This window comes from Fusarium mangiferae (assembly GCF_900044065.1).
Source record: "Fusarium mangiferae strain MRC7560 genome assembly, contig: FMAN_scaffold008, whole genome shotgun sequence".
NCBI classification, from domain to species: Eukaryota; Fungi; Ascomycota; class Sordariomycetes; order Hypocreales; family Nectriaceae; genus Fusarium; species Fusarium mangiferae.
This window is the reverse complement of record NW_024573928.1, coordinates 1,672,044-1,692,364: the sequence shown is the minus strand read 5'-3', so window position 1 is coordinate 1,692,364 and position 20,321 is coordinate 1,672,044. Positions and strand designations below refer to the sequence as shown.

At 47.0% G+C, this 20,321-nt stretch overlaps 8 protein-coding genes across 8 annotated transcripts; 5 read left to right on the top strand and 3 right to left on the bottom strand.

Annotated features, from left to right (window-relative positions):
* Nucleotides 1–1,018: 1,018 nt before the first annotated feature.
* FMAN_11500 (uncharacterized protein) lies at nucleotides 1,019–1,309 on the top strand (the record flags this gene model as incomplete). The annotated part of the gene is made up of 1 exon (XM_041834320.1): nucleotides 1,019–1,309. The coding sequence occupies one exon, from the start codon at nucleotides 1,019–1,021 to the stop codon at nucleotides 1,307–1,309; it is 291 nt and encodes a 96-aa protein (XP_041684595.1).
* A 924-nt stretch (nucleotides 1,310–2,233) lies between these two features.
* On the top strand, nucleotides 2,234–2,527 carry FMAN_11499 (uncharacterized protein; the record flags this gene model as incomplete). Its single annotated transcript, XM_041834318.1, has 1 exon — nucleotides 2,234–2,527. The coding sequence occupies one exon, from the start codon at nucleotides 2,234–2,236 to the stop codon at nucleotides 2,525–2,527; it is 294 nt and encodes a 97-aa protein (XP_041684594.1).
* A 260-nt stretch (nucleotides 2,528–2,787) lies between these two features.
* FMAN_11498 (related to 2`-hydroxyisoflavone reductase) lies at nucleotides 2,788–4,026 on the bottom strand (the record flags this gene model as incomplete). The annotated part of the gene is made up of 6 exons (XM_041834317.1): nucleotides 2,788–3,080; nucleotides 3,136–3,424; nucleotides 3,476–3,557; nucleotides 3,605–3,819; nucleotides 3,870–3,940; nucleotides 3,993–4,026. The coding sequence occupies 6 exons, from the start codon at nucleotides 4,024–4,026 to the stop codon at nucleotides 2,788–2,790; spliced, it is 984 nt and encodes a 327-aa protein (XP_041684593.1).
* A 342-nt stretch (nucleotides 4,027–4,368) lies between these two features.
* FMAN_11497 (uncharacterized protein) lies at nucleotides 4,369–6,627 on the top strand (the record flags this gene model as incomplete). Its single annotated transcript, XM_041834316.1, has 2 exons — nucleotides 4,369–4,821; nucleotides 4,873–6,627. The coding sequence occupies 2 exons, from the start codon at nucleotides 4,369–4,371 to the stop codon at nucleotides 6,625–6,627; spliced, it is 2,208 nt and encodes a 735-aa protein (XP_041684592.1).
* A 165-nt stretch (nucleotides 6,628–6,792) lies between these two features.
* FMAN_11496 (uncharacterized protein) lies at nucleotides 6,793–8,084 on the bottom strand (the record flags this gene model as incomplete). Its single annotated transcript, XM_041834315.1, has 6 exons — nucleotides 6,793–6,995; nucleotides 7,041–7,302; nucleotides 7,355–7,432; nucleotides 7,484–7,541; nucleotides 7,593–7,686; nucleotides 7,736–8,084. The coding sequence occupies 6 exons, from the start codon at nucleotides 8,082–8,084 to the stop codon at nucleotides 6,793–6,795; spliced, it is 1,044 nt and encodes a 347-aa protein (XP_041684591.1).
* A 2,050-nt stretch (nucleotides 8,085–10,134) lies between these two features.
* FMAN_11495 (uncharacterized protein) lies at nucleotides 10,135–16,356 on the top strand (the record flags this gene model as incomplete). Its single annotated transcript, XM_041834314.1, has 1 exon — nucleotides 10,135–16,356. The coding sequence occupies one exon, from the start codon at nucleotides 10,135–10,137 to the stop codon at nucleotides 16,354–16,356; it is 6,222 nt and encodes a 2,073-aa protein (XP_041684590.1).
* A 605-nt stretch (nucleotides 16,357–16,961) lies between these two features.
* Nucleotides 16,962–18,610, top strand: FMAN_11494 (uncharacterized protein; the record flags this gene model as incomplete). Its single annotated transcript, XM_041834313.1, has 5 exons — nucleotides 16,962–17,276; nucleotides 17,326–17,774; nucleotides 17,820–17,880; nucleotides 17,933–18,275; nucleotides 18,324–18,610. 5 exons carry the CDS (start codon nucleotides 16,962–16,964, stop codon nucleotides 18,608–18,610), a joined length of 1,455 nt encoding a protein of 484 aa, XP_041684589.1.
* A 77-nt stretch (nucleotides 18,611–18,687) lies between these two features.
* On the bottom strand, nucleotides 18,688–19,641 carry FMAN_11493 (uncharacterized protein; the record flags this gene model as incomplete). Its single annotated transcript, XM_041834312.1, has 1 exon — nucleotides 18,688–19,641. The coding sequence occupies one exon, from the start codon at nucleotides 19,639–19,641 to the stop codon at nucleotides 18,688–18,690; it is 954 nt and encodes a 317-aa protein (XP_041684588.1).
* Nucleotides 19,642–20,321: the final 680 nt, after the last annotated feature.

The following is a 20,321-nucleotide window of genomic DNA, read 5'->3' as shown; positions in this document are numbered from 1 at the left end:
AAAATATTTCTTTAATATTAATTAGTATTTAGTATTTCTTTAGTATTTTTACTTAATATAAATACTATTAGTATTTATACTAATTAGTATTTATTTTTAGTATTTACTAAACTAAGAAAAAATTAGTATTAGTATACTAATACTAATTTTTTCTTAGTATTAGTATACTATTAGTATTTTTTTTTTAGTATTAGTATACTAAACTAAACTAATTTCCAACCCTGCGGCTACAACAACTACGCATACTACAACGGCGGCAAGAAGTCACGCAAACACGGCCGTCACTACGCCTCAGCTGCCGGTGATTTAGCGGGAGCTTGGGCAGATTACAGCGGAGGGGGTCACCATGGAGGAGGCCACTGTGATGGCGGCGGCGGAGGCGGCGGCGCAGATGGTGGAGGTGGAGGAGGTTGTTCATAAACGGATGTAACATTGGGCTTTGGGGTTTCATGATTGATGTCTTGTAAGATAATGGCTTGGCGGGAGACATTGGATTTGTACATTTGTATTTTATTAGACCAGCAGCACAATCTGAGAAGCGTTCAAAACTGTATCATATACCTTTCGTGGGCATGCCCTGTCTTTTAGCTGTAAACCATGTCATCAGCTGGCTATGCAATGCCAGAACTGTCCAAGCATATTCAAAAGGTACATTATTACGATGCAAACATGCTTGGAAGGTAGCTGAGATTACAGCTTGGCTGGCCGAGCCTTGCTGTTCAGTGGAATAAGCTGACTGCTGCAACCTCTATCCGAAAGTTGTGGACTCATAGGCTTGCCAAACTCTCTTGGCAAGACCCTGATGTTGGTATTTAAGAATGGCCTGAAGTGCAAATGTTCAGAGCTCAAGACTATCATTAAATTTCTCATTATTTTCTTCAAACACAAGTGTCGAAGTCGTCCTTCAGGATAACAGGCTTGTCGTACCGATACAGCAGGACTCTCACTGCCAACTCAATTCACATATCTTTCATACAAATAAATATTTGGGTGAAGCCTTTCATCGTCCTTTGTATCAATGTGTCTTCCGTTCTTTAGACGAAAAAGAGATGAGGAAGATGATTACTACGCAAACAACTACAATACCACCAACAACGTCAACCAGGGAGCTGCTTACATTCGACTTCTTGGCGCTGGTCATCACTTCGTTGCAGACTGGGGCCAGGGCGGCAATAGTATTGGGGGCGAAGGCGGAGGCGGGGATACCGGGGCAACATACGACAGCTATGGCTGTGATGGCGGGGTTGGAGGAGATGGTGGAGGAGGCGGAGGAGGCGGTGGATGCGACGGGGGAGGTGGAGGATGCTGATGACTCATGAGAATATCTGTTCATACGTCGTTGTCGTTGAACGCAGTTGAGACCTTTGACCTCGGAGCAGGCTTTGACAATACAACGCGCAAATGCATTGAGAAACAAGCTCTCAAAGTCCACCATTACCCTTGTAGCCACAGAGAATAGCTCAACACGTAAGTAAGAACTTGGATGAAAGAACCTGGTTGAGTCTAGGGGTAAATTGAGTTATTGTTAGCCACCTGCGCTTAATCAAGATGGTTGAGACTAATCTGAGTCCGAAGGAACTCAATTTCGTAAGTGGATTTTGGAAGCAAGAGCAGGCTTTCTGAATAGCCATTTGTTTACATCGTCAAATTCTTGTGGATATGACAGTAGGCAGGGTTGTTGGGCTTGTAGATAAGGCGCCTTATCCGTTGGGGGCCGGTCGATCATTACTCCACGACCTCACATTCTGGCCAAGATCTTCAAAACTGCATGTAAGCTGACAGCATCAGGGGCAAACTTAAACAGGAACGCAATGACCGATAATTGTGTTTGCTGCCGCAGGATTTAACACCACTTACGGCTGCATAGCCTTTTGAATTGACCCACTACCAATCGCTTGTCTCGAAGAATCGGCCCAGAAGCCTGGATAGTTTCAGCAATTATGATGCCTAGAGCTCAGCCTCGACTTCAAGCGGGGGATTGACACGCACAGTGGTCACGTCATTACCTAGGGTAGGTAGACAACTTTGATCGCATGCTCTTGCCAAACATCAGAGGACTTATATAAAGGCAATAAGTACCCACTCCACTGAGTAGCTCGCCGCCAAGATCCTTGCAGACTATGAATAACCTGAAGCTTCATCAATCACTCTGACCGATATCGCATCATTAAAGCAACGCCCTCTATCATTGAGTACAAACAAACAGTCCTACGTTTCGCACGAACCTACAACGATGTGTATGCCATTCTCTACCAGGCGTCAAGATCCTATTGATCTACCTCCACGCTACTACAAGAACTACGACAGCGAGTACCCGGTTTCCAGCAGCAGTGCGTATTCTCGGCAAAGAGACCAAGCACGCACGAACAAAATCAATGAAATGAACGCGGCCCGCAAAGCGTCCCGTGACAGAAACAAGAAACGGGTGAAGTCTTTCTTGCTTCGTAACCCCGGTGGTGGAGCGATTGTAACTCATCATGGGGCCATAGCTGGAGCGATTGCTGCTGGCGGTGCTGGTGGATTCTGATGGCGCTTGCATGATGATTCACACATTTTGCTTGCCTCACGGGTACTTCCATGGCTGACCTACAGGTTATTGTGGTATTGAATCTCATAATTCACTGGATTCGAATGGAGTAGTTGGGCAGGATGCTGCATGACCTTTCAGTCTCCTCACCCCGTGTCAGTACGTGGAAATACCACCCCGGAATTGCAGATTTCTCATGTGTATACATTTTTAAATCCTAACAGCATACACATATCTCTACTCTGGTGTTTCTAGACCCTCTAATTCTCTGTGAAGACACTCTTAGCTCCTGCGTCAATAGCAGCCCATGCCTTGGTCAAAAATTTCTCAGGCTGGGTAAACTCATACTCGGGCAAAAGCCTGTTCCACTCATCGGAGACCTTCAAAGCACCATGCTTGATTCCGAGAAGGAAGCACTTGATCATATCCGCAGCAATCTTCTCTCGCATCTCAACTGGAATCGATGGGTGTTCGGGAAGGGGAAGCCATGAAGCTTTGACGATACCGGCTTCGAGGTCCTCGCTTGTCAAATACTCGACTTTGAACTTTTGACCTATTTAATTGGTTAGTATCGCGTCTGGGCATACTCTGTTTTGGGCTGCCCCTACCTCGGATCTTCTCGCCAAGTGCAACAAGTTCATTCATCGTAATATCTGTGCCCTTCACACCACTGACAACCGGCCACTCTCCTTCGTATTCGACAGCTAAAGCAGTCACTTTTGCTGCGTCTTGAGCAGTTGTGAGTGTTATTACCGCTTCACCATCGTCAATGAGAAGGGCTCGGCGGCCATAAAAGTTGACCGGTGTTTCAAAAAGGTTGACGTGCTTGGATGAATTGTATGGGTAGGTCATGTAATTGGTGAAGAGTCCAAACTGGAATAGTGTGTACTCGATGACCTATAACTAAGCGTTAGTGAATCTTGTGTGCTGCTAGATAGCGTGCGGTACCTTTTTGTCCTTGTTCAGCTCTGCAAGGTACTCACGTGCAGACCTCTTGAAGTCGTACCAAGGAAAATATTCCAGATTAGACCTATTCACTGTCAATTATACACCAGTTAATGAATCTGATTGACCTACGAAGCCCATTCACTTGGGGCAAAGCGCTTCACGCCCGCTCGGACTGCCGCATCAATCAACTTCTCCTGTGGCCCTGCAGCTGTATCACCAGGGGCGACAGACATGAAGGATAAAACCGTATGTACGCCCTCTAAGATAGTGGTAAGTTCTTCAACATTGTCGTATTTCGTCTTGAACCACTTCACCCCAGGGGCGATTTCTGTTCCTGGCATATCCTGAGATGTTAGTTGAGAACTTAGAAGTACTACTCAGGAACGTCGCATACCTTTCGAGACAGAATGGTTATCTCATGCTTGTTTCTAGCTACAAGGGCATCCATGACCTCTTGTCCAACATCTAGAACTCGGTCAATAACCTGTATCGCAAATCGAGGATAAATAAGACTTACTGCCGGCCCCTCCAGCAATTGCGATCTTGACCATATTGAACCCAACTTGTATGCTTTATTGACACTGGATGATACTCACGCTTTGAACCATCACTCAACGCTTATCTATTCTGTCTCTTATATACTCTCTTGTACCCTGAACTTCCGCCAATTCGTAGGGTCACTGTGTTCGTCCGCCGACATCGTGAATGCCATGGTCTTTATTCCCGGCGCTTATCTCCGCCTTACCATTTCAACAGATGACAAATCCACCTCAAAAGCTCCGGGAAATCGGCGGGCGAATACCCAGCAGAATCCTTCGACGGTCAGCTTGTGCCTCTCACTCCGTACGCTGTCATACTTTACCATCCTCCTCATTCTATCCTACAATTCAATCATGGGAGAACACGTCTCATTGGACGAGCAATACCCATTGCCTGACTCCGCTCCGGCGGAAAATTCCGCGCCAGCCCCAAAACGTCGGAAGAAGCTACGGAAGGGAACCGTCTCTTGCTGGGAGTGTAAGCGGCGGAAAGCGAAATGCATCTTCTCCGATGATCTCGGTATTTGTGAATCATGCAAGAGGCGTGGTACAGACTGTGTGAGCCAGGAATCTGAGAGGCCGCCCGAAGTTGGAAGCAATAAGCACATCGTAGATCGGCTTGGGGAAGTTGAAGCCTTGGTACAGCATCTTCTCAAGAATGCACAATCTGACAAGCGATCTCGAAATGGCTTGGTTTCACCCTCGAGGTCGGTATCGAGAAGACAAAGCGAAGATGGACATAGACATTCAAAGTCGCCCGCAGCCGTTAACACCAATGCCGCTTCAACAGACGATGCTTCCCTTTCGGTAAGTCAAGTATGAAGGCATGATATCAAGTATGATACTCACAAATGATAGATACATCCCATAGAGCTTACACCACAATCCGAGAGATCACCACCGTCTCGTATTCCCGATGATCCAGGACCCTACGATGCCGTGTACCAAGCCCTGATATCTGCTTGGCCGAGCGCAGAAGACATGCAAATAATCATGAGCGTCCCGGTAGAGTCCTCGCAGATCATCAGAGCAATGACATGCGCACCACCAAAGGAACGCGGCTCAAGGCTCCCATCTCCGTCCAGTTTGCTTCGCTTACCACCACGAGGAGCTCATCCTATCCTCGTCGCCAGGAAAATGCTCGTACTCGCCACCTTTCTACAAGGCACTCTCATCTCGTCAGAAAAGCACCTTGAAAAGCTCAGCACAAGCTACGAGAACATCATGGCACGGATTGTCAAAGTCGCGCATGATCATGTCACGTGCAACGATGATCTAGTTTCATCACTTGAAGGCATAGAATGCATCATGCTCGAGGCTCTTTATGAGAATTACGCAGGCAATCTTCGCCGATCGTGGCTTGCGGCGCGCCGTGCTGTTATGATAGCCCAGGTTTTGGGCCTCAACGAGGGCATCGTTCCATCTTCGGTAAGAGGAGCCACCGTTGAACCAGACGATCTGTGGTTCCGTGTGATCAACCTCGATCGATATCTTTGTTTGATGCTAGGTCTGCCACAGAGCGCACCTGACGAACCAGTTAGTAACCTCGGTCCGGTTGACTCTTACTCTGCAAATCGGAAGATGCAACATCTCTGCTCAATTGCCTGCGCCCGTCTGTTGAGTAGAAGATCATCTGGTGTTTTTGATCAATCACTCACAAGAGAGATTGACAAGTTGTTACGAGATGCATGTACATCTATGCCGGCTCAGTGGTGGATCATGCCCAATTTGTCCTCCCACTACGAACTCGCCGACAAAATCCGCGAGACTCTTCGTTTCAACGATCATTTCATGCAGTATCACCTTCTATTACAGCTCCATATGCCCTATTTATTTAAGGTCGATGGGAGAGAAGAGTGGAAGTACAACAAGTTGACGGCTGTAACAGCAAGTCGAGAGATCCTAACTCGTTTCGTCTCCATTCGCTCAATTCCTCAGTCACGATATCACTGCCGGGGAACGGATTTAATCGCCTTCATGTCTTGTACAGCCTTGACCATTGCTCACATTCTTTGCGATGAGCGCCACAAGCGGATTGAGGAGCAGGGCTTTCACTTTCTCACACAACAGCGGTTGAGTGATCGTGGGCTTATTGAGCAAGTACTAAAAATAGCACAAGACGGAGTGCGTAGAACGAGTGATGATATTTCCAAGAGATTAATGACCCTACTACACTATCTTCTGGCAATTGAGGATAATGTGACAGCTGGGGTACGTTATAGTGTTTCTTTTGCTGAAGAGTCGGTCAGGGATGGGAATTTGGGTCATCACGTCAAAGCCAGTGACGATGGAACAGCTCTCGACATTCATCTACCCAATCTTCCCGTGATCAAGATTCTGAGGCGTGATCCCTATGGAACGGAAAAGCCACCTATCACAATGGAAGTTCCTTGGGGCAATATAGCATTGGACCGGCCAGGGTTGGGGAACACCTTAGGAGATGGCCATTTGGCTAATCCTATACCTTCTTCATCTTTTGATGAAGAAGGTGTTGAAACAGAAACAGATGGGCCGACTTCTTTACAAGATATCCCAGTGGCAGATTCATGGACATTAGAGGGGTTGGATATGAGCTTTCTTGATAATTGGGTGGAAGGGCCAGTTTTTGTCTGAGTGGCCTATGTCTCAAGTATTGGTACTGCTGGAGAATACATATTTTCTTATTCCATTAACATGTGCATGTCCATTTTATCCATATCGCTTTAGCTTCATAAGGCCATGAACTTTGAGACCTTCCCAGACCTCAGTTGTGCTAATTACCTCCCGCCTAAAGTACTCTTACTTCCCTGCATGTCTGGCCAAGAAGTCGTTGTATCTCGTATAGAACTGAACGCATTGCGATGTTTGGGGAAGTATGACGGGGAGCCAATGTGGAAGCCCAGCATAACAGTGAATTTCCACGTCAATGCCGTCTTTCTTGAGAGCATCAGCGTAGGCGAATGAATCATCTCGAAGGACATCCGTTCCACCGCATTGAATCACTAGACCCTGTTAGTTTAAGCATGTAAATCTATGGAAGCGCTTACGTGTTGGAGGGAGCCCCTTGAATGATTCCGAAAGGAGAGGAGAGTGTCTGTAGTCTGGCTTCGCATCAGGGACATGAACATCTAAGACCGTTTCCATGTTCATTGTGCTCAGGACAGCGTCGTCGTAGTTCTGGACATAGCTCCCGTATTCATACTTATCCGTGGGGAAGAATTTGGGATGGCACGTTGATGGAAAATGCAACACTTGTGCGATAATTCCGGTCACATCGTCTCTGACGCACTCTAGAGCGAGTGAAGCTGCCTACACAGTTGTCAGATTCTTTACCATAGGGAAAATGAAAAGGGGGCCTCACGAGTTGGCCGCCGGCGGAGCCTCCACTAATTATGATTTTCTCTGGGTCAACTCCTAGCCTGTCTGCGTTATTCTTGCACTGGAAAGGGTCAGCTCACTAGCTTCAACAGATTTTACGCTGCCAACTCACCCAGATGAGCCCATCGTAACAATCATCGATTGGTGTCGGGAAGGGATGCTCTGGGGCTCTGGATCTATGAGCAAAACTCCTATGTATCTTTTGGAGATGGGGTACTCACGTCCTATAGTCGACACTAACGACAATAATGCTGGTGTTAGTAGCAGCATACACGTTATCCACGCCATCGACTTCGTGGCGACCAAGACACCAGCCTTAAAAGCGTCAGCTAAGCTCATCGATCGGCTGGGTCCATATACATACCACCACCGTGCATTCGATACATCAGAACAGCGTTTTCCTTAACACTAGGAGACTTGTAAACCTTCAGTTCAATCATGGTGCCATCACGAGAAGGGATGTCGATCAGCTCTGTGACAACATCTTTGTAACGATCAGGTCCCTCAGGCGGCATCACTGCGTCTGCATCACCAGCGACTGCGCGGACACTTGGAAAGTCGGGAAGGGAAAAAAGAACTTCATAAGTCTTTCGGATGGAAGGCTCTGCTTGTTCATACTCGGGAGTCTTTTCGGAAAGATGGCCATATTTAGGATGGGGCGTGAAAGGCGCGTCGACGTCGAAGTAATCGTAGGTAGTTTTCATGTAACCCATTGTGGCTGGTAGAAAGTGATCCTAGTTGGTGGTGTAATTGTCAAGGGCTATGGGTTTGAGATAGGCTGAGTATATTTTAGAGGACCTAATGGCCAAGGCGTTGCACGTTTTATCGTATTCCATTTTTGAAGGGACTCTCTGACTTTATAACAAGGCATTGTCTGCTATTTCTTTCTTATCCCCCAGTCTTCGCGGGCCCGAAGACCCGTAGCATCCATTGACAGGAGATGATTCATCACTGCCGTAGCCTATTATGGCTTAGTGTAGGCTCAAACCTGTGGGCCAATTACATCAGGTTGAGTACACGAAGTTAGGAAATGACATTTTTACAGATGGTATTTGGCAGAGAATCGATGTACCTCTTAACTGACCGCGACCTTGCACAACGCTCACCGAAAATAAGAGCTGAATGAATCATTCTGACAATCTGGTTGTGGCAAGTCTCCTACATATTGATTTTTCTCGGCCATTCTTACAGACTGTGCCCATAGCTTATAGCATCTTCCTGTTAGATAAAGCTGTGAGACTTTGGTAGGAAGTCCAGAAGACGGAACATTGTCTCCGTTGTAGCCTTGGGTACAGTGGCTGACTGGCCACTGACCTACCCTGGGTCCCAGCTAATTATCTAGGAGGACAATCAATAAAGCAATAAAATTAGTCGGGTTTGTCAAATCAATCGTTCATGTTACAAGTTACTGTGGTAAATAAATTAGCTTATTCTGTGTTTTGTTGGACCTGCTTTTCTCTGGGCGAGACACCATGTTTTCGTGAGATTTTGATTGCCGACGTTGTTACGCTTGGCATTCGCACCAAGGTTGACAATCAAAAGAGTCAAAAGGTGCGATACATTTTGGCCACTTCTTCTTCGTAATTATCTCAGCGGCGTGTAGATAGAGACAAGCGAGTACTCCTTAATTGTTTTCGTTTCTCAAGTCTCATCCGTAAACGTTCAACAGACCAGCTTATACGACGAATTTCAGTCTTCGGCCCCAACTTTAGGGTAGGCCCTCAACAGAACGCAAGTACTCGATACTTTTTCAGCCCCATCTCCATACGACAAAACGTCGCCATCTACAACAGCACAAAGTAGAGGCGACTTCTCGATCGCTGGACTTGCCATTGGACAAGGCCCTGGTGTCCCTGCCCACGGTCAGGGAACTTCAGGCTCTCAGTTTCACCAAGCAAAGCGCCAGCCTAGACTACAACAATTATTCTGCAACGAGGTCCAGATGGTTGGATGTTCGTCGCTTCCTCATTAATCGCAATTGAACTGACACATCAGACCAAATCTATTCCATCGCGTCTCTATGGTACCGAATCGAGCCACCCTCCACAATTGACTCGACCTGCGACGGTATCCTTCCGATTATGACAATATGATACGATACGATACGACGCGATGCGACGCGACGGACGCCGAGAATCCACATCGAAGTCTTGGTTTGATAGACTCCGTAGAATAGCCCAATACGATTTACAACATCAATCGCTTCCTTTCATGGCCGTGCCATGCTTGCTTGATTATTCCTCGAGACCGCGATTTCGCTTTCCTACAATAGTCATCACTCACTGGGTGGAAGCTATCCATCCATGCGTGTGCATGTGCATGGCTCCAAGCAGACCAGACAGACCAGGCTTGGTGACCTCTTCGCAATCAGTCTTACGTTGAGCGCCCTCGGAACTCCTCTATTACGCCATGACCGTAGTCACATTCCAATGCGAGTCGCGCGACTCCTCGACTTCACGATCTGTTTATTCCGACCACCGATACGAAGCCTCTTAAACCACACCAACATTGTAAAAGAATAATGCTGAACCGTCCCATGTTGCAGTCCAAAGTAACAGCACTGTAGTGGCCCGGAGTGGGATGGTTGAAACATCCAATACTGTCTGGGCCAATCATTAGCGTCATTGGTTAGCAGAGCACGATTGCTGCCTACTCCGTCTGACATGCGTCGTCGTGCTATAAATTCAGGATCACCTCCCTCATCCAATACATTTACGTATAGTAATCGTGCCATTGACATGGTGTTTTGATCTTGGTGTCAAAATGCCCAAATCAGCGAATACCGCTGAAGAATACGATGTCGTTGATCATCAAGACACTGCGCTGAGCCCAGAGACAGTTGCTGAGCTGAGAGAATGGCTCCAGCCCACTGATTACCTCGCCGAAAGCTCAGAGTATCGTCGCCATCTGTTATCCCAGGCTCCAGGCACTGGACTCTGGATATGCGAAACAGAAGAGTATCGCAAGTGGCATGATTCTCCCGACCATGGTAGTCTCTGGATCAAAGGCGTCCCTGGCGCCGGCAAGTCTGTGATGGCAGCCAGTTTGATTCAGCATCTGCGAACAACTGAGAACTGTCCCGTTCTATTCTTCTTCTTCCGGAACATCGTCGCTGCGAATTTCTCTCCACGTGCCCTGATTCAAGATTGGCTTGCTCAATTGCTGCCATATTCCCCCAAGTTGCAGTTTGCTCTTCAATCGCGACTCCAGGACAGCTTAGATGACACCTCGGACAATGAGCTCATTCAACTCTTCCTTGACGGCGTCTCGTGTGTGCCCCTGCTTTACTGTGTTGGCGATGCGCTCGATGAGATGTCGACTGATAGCACGCCAATCTTGGAGAGGCTCAACGGTCTCGCTACTCATCGGCCCAGAACATTGAAGTTGCTCATGACCAGCAGACCCTCTCGCACCCTGCAGAGTACGCTACGAGATTCATCCATCGTTCACATTAGCCTGCAACAGCGCCTCGTGGATGTCGACATCCATTCATATCTCAATCATCGCTTTGACAATACCCCAGTATTGGAGCATCATCGTGAGGCGAAAAAGGATCTCATCAACATGGTCGCCGAGAAATCACAAGGCCTATTCCTCTACGCCAAGCTGACCATGGACCAAGTTGAAGATTCCCTTCAATCCGATGCAGCTCTCAACATTGAAGATCTCGAGGCATCACTTCCGGTAGGCCTGGAGCAGACGTACACGAGCATGCTGGAAAAGCAACGAGGAGAGCCTGGTATTACTGCAGATGTTCAAGTCTTGATACTTGAGGCAGTCATTCATGCATCGCGCCCTCTCCGACTGAATGAACTGGCGAGCCTCTTGAAGTGCGTTCGCACTGACATCACCCAGCCCAGTGCCTTCAAAAGTTTGATCGCAACTAGCTGTGGGCCACTGATTGAGATCCTCGAGGACGAGACTTTGCAGGTAATCCATCACTCATTCACGGAATTCCTACGTGGAGATACTCGCAGCGCCTCCACTGTTGGTGCATCTGAATTCCCAATCATCGACTCTCTTCAGGCACACAAGCATATGGCCATGAACTGCCTTTTCTATCTGCAGTCCGGATCACTACTACTAGAGAGCGAGCAATCCAACAACTCAGCTGTCGATCCGTCGGTGACATTCGAAACACCCAGACACAAAATCGATCATGATGCGTGGCATTACAGATATGAGCACCTTGGTCTTCGCGATGAACATGATGCTTTCGAGTACAGATCAGCTCGTCTACGACATCCATTCCTCAGCTATGCGGTCGAGAATTGGCCATACCATGCCTCAAACTACGACATGGATGATGATGAATTCTTCAAGACCATCAACGACTTTCTCGATTCTAAGAGCCTTTCGTTTCTGCGATGGCTTGTCCTGCAATGGGGATCAACATCAAGCGACAAAGGGTCACTGAAAGGGATACCTACGGGTCTTCACATCGCAGCCTTTGCAGGACTAACTCAGTTCGCTTCACAGCTTCTCAAGCAAGGCGCATCAGTCTCGGCAGTTGATGCTCAAGAGCGGGTTCCATTACATTGGGCAGCGAAAAATGGCCACGATAGAGTCGCCGCGCTCCTCATTCAATACGGGGCCAATCCCGATGCTGAAGACGGAAGGGGGTTGAAGCCCATCCATCTCGCAACCTTGAAGAATTACGCCAAGGTCGTGGTCGCCTTACTTGAAGCAGGTGTTAAACCAAACACGATAAAAACAAGGGAAAACCGAACAGGGCGTCTTCTAGGTGGCGAAAGAATTACAAAAGGTGAATGCTCTATATACTATGCCAGTAGAGGAGGGCACTTGGAGGTAGTCACTGTCATGATACCATTCTGCGAGCCACAGATGCTGGAGCAACTTCTGTGCCAGTGCTGCCAGTTCGGTCGAGCAGACGCAGTTCAAGCAATCTTGAACAACTCGCCTGTCTCGCCTGATGCAACCTACGAAGGGGCGACAGCGTTGTATTTTGCTTGTGCCATACCCGATGTCAAGTGTGTCGAAGAGCTCATTCGTGCAGGCGCAGATGTGAACAAGGTATCCCAATGGAAACCGAGACGACGGATGAATGGCCCACGTCCTCAGAAGCGGGAAGACGCAACACCGTTACATCACCTCGTGGAGGCCTGGGAAGATAAGAATGATTCCGATAGCCAACAGATCCTGAGAATGTTACTGAAAGCTGGCGCTGACCTTGAACGGTTGGATGGCTGTGGAAGAACTCCCTTGATCATTTCAGTGCAAGATCCACGATATTCCAACGAGAGGCGAAATCATTTACCGGCCCTAAAGGCTTTAGTGAGAGCTGGCGCCAATGTCAAGGTCCTTAACCAGCACTGGAATACTGATACGATGCTGCACCAAGTTCTTGAACACAGCAGAGACGTAGAAGCTATCCAGCTTCTGGTGGAATATGGGTGTGACCCGACGCACAGAAACAAGAATGGAGACACAGCTCTGCACAGAGCTGTGTCCGAGACGGGCTCTTACAAGCCAGATACCGACTCCAGAAGGATGGATATTGTGAAATATCTCCTTAGCCAAGGTGCTGATCCTTGTTGCAAGGATAAATACGGAAGAACACCGGTCGGGATTGCCATGTCCGGAGGGCCGGATTTATTCCAAGCCTTGTTCGACAGGGCAAACGATATCTCCGTGAGGAAAAATTGCTGGTTTAACCTTTCAGGGATAGACGATGCAGACAGGTTCACTCACTATCTTGAACTTCTACTTGCCGAAGGGATTGATATCGAGATGGTGGATTCAGACGGCAAGACTCTCTATTTCAATTGTGTACGAGGAGGTAAGGATCGATTGCGCATCCTGAAAGATCATGGTGCACGGACAAATACCACAGACTCCAAAGGGAACAATGCATTGCATCATCTTTGCCTCTACGGAACGAGGCGTACAGAGGAAATGGAAATGTTCATAGACGAAGGCCTTGACCCTCTTGCCACCAATGACGACGGAGACACCCTTTTACATCTTGTCGCAAGGGGGTATAACGGTACAAGAGAATCTGCCGGTCTTCTTGGTTGGCTCCTCAGTCTTGGGATTCCGGTTAACGCTATCAACAACCAGGGGGCCACTCCTTTACACGTCTTCCAAACCCGTAGACGCACTGGGAGTACTTTGCTTGATAACAAGCGCATTCACTTCTTGGATGTTTTAAACCGGAACGGTGAGGTCGACCTGCAGATCCGTGATAACGATGGGCTGTCACCGATTCATCTGGCAGTCATGAGATCAGAAGTTGAAATGGCCGAGCTCAAGAAACTTGGTCTCGATTTCAATTATTTAACTTCTGACTCACAAAACGTCCTTCATCTGGCATGCCGAGCTCGTAAAACCAGCATCGTTGCCCAGATTCTGGAAACAGTTCCGAATATAAATATGAACCAGGAAGACCAATTTGGCAGAACACCACTTCATTATGCCTGCAGTTCTGGCGACCCCGAGATTGTTGCCTGGCTTTTACGCTTCGGCGCTTCGACCTACATCAAGGCGAACGATGGCTCTTCTGTCTTGCATGCTTGTGCGGATATCAGAATTGAGCAGAGCCTATGGAACCTACAAGCACGAGAGTCTCCATGGCTTCGAAGATCATGCGCTGACCCACTTCGGCCTTGTGTTGGTAACGATTATCTAAGAGAGCCTTGGTATCGGGCTAAATACTCTACTCCCAATGTTGATATTCAGAGACATTCATCGCCAGGAGTTGCCACCATCATTAAAATGCTCGTTGAGCATGGTGTTGACCTTGGTTGGTTAGATGATCGTAAACGAACAGCCCTGGATTTGGCTCTCTTTGTAGGATGCCCTGATTTTGCGGAAGTCTTTTCAGAGGACGAAGAACTGTTCAAAATGGCTACAGTCCAACTAGAGAAGGAGAACGACAGTGAAAAGGTGGAAGAAATGCGGAGAGGCCTCAAATTACAAATGCTTCTGATGCGTCCGAAATCTTGCTGGGAAACCTTACATCAAGATGAAGATGGGTTCAAGAGTCTTATGGACAAGCCCCAAACCTTCCTCAGCCTCCTCTCCGCCCATGATTCTGCGAAATTAATGGACCAGTGCGTTGAAACTGCACCATTAGCAACGGGAACCTACAAGCTACTCGAGCAAATTATGAGGCCGAGTAGCTGCCAGACTATCAATCATCTTTCTGCTATCGAGCATGCACCAGGACTCATCAAGTATTACAGCAACTACGAGAATGTAAAAGCAAGGCTCGAGAAAGAGATCCTTGAGGAAAGCTGGCATCCGGAGTCCCTTATGACTGCGCTAGGCCTGGCTTGCTCCCAAGAAGAGTCAAACGTACTCACATTGAGGTTACTTGTCGAGAAATTGAAGGTTGATGTCAACGCCAATTTTGCGATGTCTATTGGCGACGGATACGACAATCGCAGCGGCGTAACCTCAGGTGGAACGGCACTGCATGTCCTTGCCGAGGCGAATCAACACTGGCAGTTGGAAGGCTTGAGGTATCTGACAAAAAATGGAGCCAACGTTAATGCTCTGAACAGAGATGGACAGACACCACTCCATATTGCAGCTGGGGGGTTGATCCATGAGAACCGCGATGTGAAAGGTCTAGCGAGGCTAGAAGCTGTCAAGATACTCCTTGACAATGGAGCTGACATCAACGCGCTTGACAACGCCAAATTGACTCCCCTACATAAGGCATCTAATGCACCAGATATCACAAAGGAACTGCTAGGAAGAGGTGCAGACGCAACTATAGGAAAGGAAAGCCCTTTATTCGAAGCAATTTTCGACCAGAACCAGGAAGTATTGGAAGCACTCCTCAAACACGGGTTGAGTCCCGACATAGTCAGCGAAATAAAGCACAGCCGAAATGTGCATTACAACCTGACCAAGTCACGCCGTGTTTATCCTGTTCTTTGCGCTGCCTTTGCCCAAAAGCTCAATACACAAGTTGCCAACACAATGCCTTTGCTACGAAATCTCATTGGGCATAGAGCAAATCTCTATCTGCCTCTGAACGACGATGAGACGCTAATTCATTTCCTCTTTGTGTACCCGGATTATGAAGTTATTGACGAGCTTCTGAAGCCGCCATGCGCGTCACAAATTGACTTCAACCATCGCGACCAACAGGGCCAGACTGTTCTTATGGCTGCTTGTAACTGGCGGGAAACTTTACCTGGGTTCTCTCACAGACATTGGGAAAAGCTCCCGACAGGGCCTCCTGTGCGGATGCTGGATCTTGGAGCCGATGCAACTCTGGTTGACAACCTTGGCAAGACAGCTCTCCACCATCTGCTGAGTAACTCTGGTTTGCCGGATGATACACTTATTGAGTTCATAAATCGAACAGAGGTCGCCCCAATCCTCTTTCAGGTAGATCAGGAAGGATATTCGCCGCTCCACTATGCTTTTCGACTATTGCGCCCTCGAGTTTGTGAAGCACTCCTTATGAAGGGGGCTGACCTGCTTCAACCTGATCCACAGGGCCGAACTGCTCTCCACTACATAGCCTCGCAATGCCTCCTCAATACCCGAGAACCTGGATCCCCAGGTCGACTAAACATCGAGCTTGGTGACGATTACTTCCAGCAGTGTCATGCTCTGTGGGAAAAATTCATTGTTCAAGGAGGTTCCATCAACGTTCCCGACAAGGCTGGAAATACGCCTCTGCACACATATCTCTCTTCGCCAACAAATAACGGGTATAACTGTCACCCAGAATCATGCCATACTGATCACTACGCGATTCTGTTCCCGGGAGATAGCGGTGTCGATATTCTTGCGCTGAACAAATCAGGAGAGGGAGCGCTACACATGATTGCAGGGAGAGTGAATACCTATAGCACGGTTGAGGGACATGACAAGAAATTGTTTGTTTTGATGATAGATAAAGGTTTGGATCCACTGAAGGAGGATGAGAAGGGAAGAAGTGCGTTGGATATCGCGAGTGCTTGTGAGAAGGATGATATTGTTGGCTTGCTTGGGAGGAAGTGAGGGAGGTAATGAGAATACTAGGCATAAGTTACGAGGTCCACATCCGCTGCTCTCCAATTTATTCCGTATACGGCAAAAAGTCTAAGCATGTCCAGCTTGTGACTTGGGCAGATTCTAAGACATATACGCGATAATCACTTCCGTACAGGGCTAGTCCACAGAGGCTCGAACCTCCCCCTCTTTCAGCGAACATCACTCACAATGGAATATATACGCGATTACTTCGGGGTTAAGTCATTTCGTTGTATCATGAACTTTGTTATCTGACACGGGATCAGTAGCCGTGCCCCTCGGTCCGAGGCCCCGGCTTCGTCCAGGCTGTAGTCGCACAATTGGTACAGTTGGTACATTTGGCACTAACAATCATGAAGTGGGGGGGACGAAGCCGAGTGCCTTCGGGATCTAGGTATCCGGTGCATGTCTCGTCTTGTACGATAGACTGGTAGTACATATGCAACATGATTCGTCTGGCGTCCTCCTTGACGTTGATCAAAGTGCGGGGGTTGTTCAGCTGAAATCAGAATTAGAAATTATAAAAAGATTGAAACAAACCCTATTTTCCCTCCTTCTCATGTCAAGTCTCGTATTGCTCTTCATTATTCATCATGGCCACCAACGGAACCAAGTCTCAACCTATTAGCCTTAAGGATAACTATGTCCAGATCATCGATGGAAAAAGTGCCCCTACCCAAAAGAGCCACCAAGGCATAAACCCAGCAACTCTTGAGAAGAAGCCCCCAGTCCCTGTCGCCACCCAGGATGATTTGAACCGAGCCGTTGACGCTGCTAGGAAGGCCTACAAGTCTTGGTCAAAGGTTCCTTGGGAGGAACGAAAGCAGAAGCTGTTTGCTTGGGCTGATGCCATTGAGGCTCAGAAGAAGGAGTTCGCCGACCTACTTGTCTCTGAGCAAGGCAAACCTGTAAGACTTTGGTGCTGAGCTAGGAAGAAGCAGAATACTGACGATTTAGATTGCTCAAGCTTCTGGCGAGGCTGAGGCTGCAATTGCCTGGGTCAGAGGTCAAGCTAGCATTGATCTCCCCGAAGAAGTCGTCGAGGATAGCGAGAGCCGCAAGATCATCACCAGATACACTCCTCTCGGTGTAGCAGCTGCTATCGTTCCATGGAACTTCCCCCTCATGCTGGCAGCCGCAAAGATTGCACCCGCTCTTGTCACAGGAAATGTGATCATCGTAAAGCCATCGCCCTTTACACCCTATTGTGGCCTGAAGCTGGTTGAGCTGGCGCAGCAGTTCTTCCCCCCGGGTGTTGTCCAATCACTCAGTGGTGATGATAACCTTGGCCCTTGGATTACCAGCCATGAGGGTATTGATAAGATCAGCTTTACGGGTTCGACTAATACTGGAAAGTTGGTGATGCAGAGTGCGGCCAAGACACTTAAGCGTGTTACTCTTGAGCTGTACGTATATCTCTAGATGTGCTTATGGTAGCTAATACTTAGCAGTGGTGGCAACGATGCTGCTGTTGTGTTCCCTGATGTGGATATCGAAAGCGTAGCTGAAAAGGTAGGTCTTGTGGCAGGCCCAAACAATAATCAGCTTTGCTAACTAGCAATAGGTCTCTACGCTTGCATTCATGAACTCAGGCCAAATTTGCCTCAACGTCAAGCGAATCTATGTCCACGAATCCATCTACGAGAAGTTCCGCGACGCCGTAGTGAAGCACGTCAAGAACTACAAGCTCGGCGACGGTTCGTCCGAAGGAACCAGCCACGGTCCTGTCCAGAACGAAATGCAGTACAACAGAGTAAAGACATTCTTCGAAGACATCGAGAAGCAAGGCTGGAAGGTCGCTACGGGTGGCAAGTTTGATCCTGCGCCTAAGGATGGGTATTACATCCAGCCCACTGTGATCGATAACCCTCCCGAGAACTCAAGAATTGTGGTTGAGGAGCCTTTTGGTAAGTTCCGGGCGACACTCAGTCTTGGAATAGCCACTGACATAATAGGCCCTATCCTCCCCATCCTTTCATGGAAGGACGAAGATGAAGTTATCGAGCGCGCCAACGATACCAAGCTTGGTCTTGGAGCCTCCGTCTGGTCTGCGAACATTGAAACAGCAGAGCGAGTGGCTAAGCAACTTGAGGCAGGAACTGTCTGGGTCAACAACCATTTTGATATCACTCCCATGGCTCCCTTCGGTGGTCACAAGCAGTCTGGAATCGGTGCTGAGTGGGGTATCAACGGACTCAAGGGTTTCTGTAATGTGCAGAGTCTCTTCGTGAGCAAACTTTAGGTAGTTAGGTATCATAATCCAGTTTAATACAGACTAGGAATATCTCGACGAATCTCATAGTTTGATGGTGCTAGCTGTTACTCAAATCTTGACAGCTTGACCTCTACTACCTGTCCACCAGAGACAGCCAGGTTGTTCTGCCCAGATGTAACAACATACAAGGTCTTTCCGTCATTGCTAAATGTAGCACTGCTAGGACCGGCAAGAAGTCCATCCTTAAGAATAGTTTGTTTCCCTCCCTGAGTGATCTTGACAACCCTATCCTGCCAATAAACAACATACGCGTTTCCATGTCGATCCATGGCAAAGTCATCTGGGGCATAAGGGGAACCCTTTTCAAGCTTGGCAAGAACCTCGAAATCGCCAAGTTTGTTTCCCATATCATCAATCTTCACTCGGTTAAAAGACTGATGAGCCGTGTTTGTAAAGTAAAGGTAGTCGTTGAAGATCTTGATTCCGTTAACACCAACGGGAAAGGGCCCGCCAGGAACAGGTGCGAGTGCTTTATCCTTCATAGCTACTTCAACATGTCCAGTAGTCGTATCGATTCTCAGAATCTCGCCCCGTTCGGCGTCAGCAGCAAGAATAATGTGCTTATGCCGTGGAAGGGCCGAGATACCATTGACCGGCCCATACTTGGACTTTTGAAAGACAGTGGATATGGAGAAACTATCGCCATCAAACTTGAGAAGAGAAAGGTTCATGGTGTTATTCTGATACATCCCCTCAAAGATGCCTCCGGTCACAGCAAAGACATCTTGGCCAACCTCGGCGATACCAGATAGTGCGTTCACTCCCTCGATTTTGAAAATAGGGTTGGACGCAGAAGGTCTCGCAGTCGGAGAAAAGGTATATACCTTTCCTTCTCCAATTGTGGTCATGAGAAGATCCCCGTTGGAACGGATGGCGACGTTTTCTATCCAAGTGTTTGAAATTTGGACGAGTTCAAGGGCCTTTGGTCGAGATGAGGAATAGTAAAAGGCTCCAGTACTGATGAAGGCTATGAGACTTGCTGTAAATGTATAGCGCATGATGGATTTGATGCTATACTGATTTTAATGAATCAAAATAGTAGATACACAGTGAGCTTGATGAACTTAGACTCGAATTATGAGGTTACGAGAAGCTACTGACGAGGGGACGTGAGTATTTAAGTGACCCATCGATATCTTGACCAGCATGTGTTTGTCAGTCTCGGCTTTAAGCTACTTAATTACACGATCGTATATTAAGTTTGATGAGGGCAGGGTTAGAAATTAGTTTAGTTTAGTATACTAATACTAAAAAAAAAATACTAATAGTATACTAATACTAAGAAAAAATTAGTATTAGTATACTAATACTAAAAAAAATTAATATTAGTATATTAATACTAAGAAAATATTTTTTTAGTATTAATATACTAATACTAATTTTTTTTAGTATTAATATACTAATACTAATTTTTTCTTAGTTTAGTAAATACTAAAAATAAATACTAATTAGTATAAATACTAATAGTATTTATATTAAGTAAAAATACTAAAGAAATACTAAATACTAATTAATATTAAAGAAATATTTTATAGTTATAATTTATATTAATTAAATAATTAAATARTTAAATARTTAAATARTTAAATAATTAAATAATTAAATAATTAAATAATTAAATAATTAAATAATTAAATAATTAAATAATTAAATAATTAAATAATTAAATAATTAAATA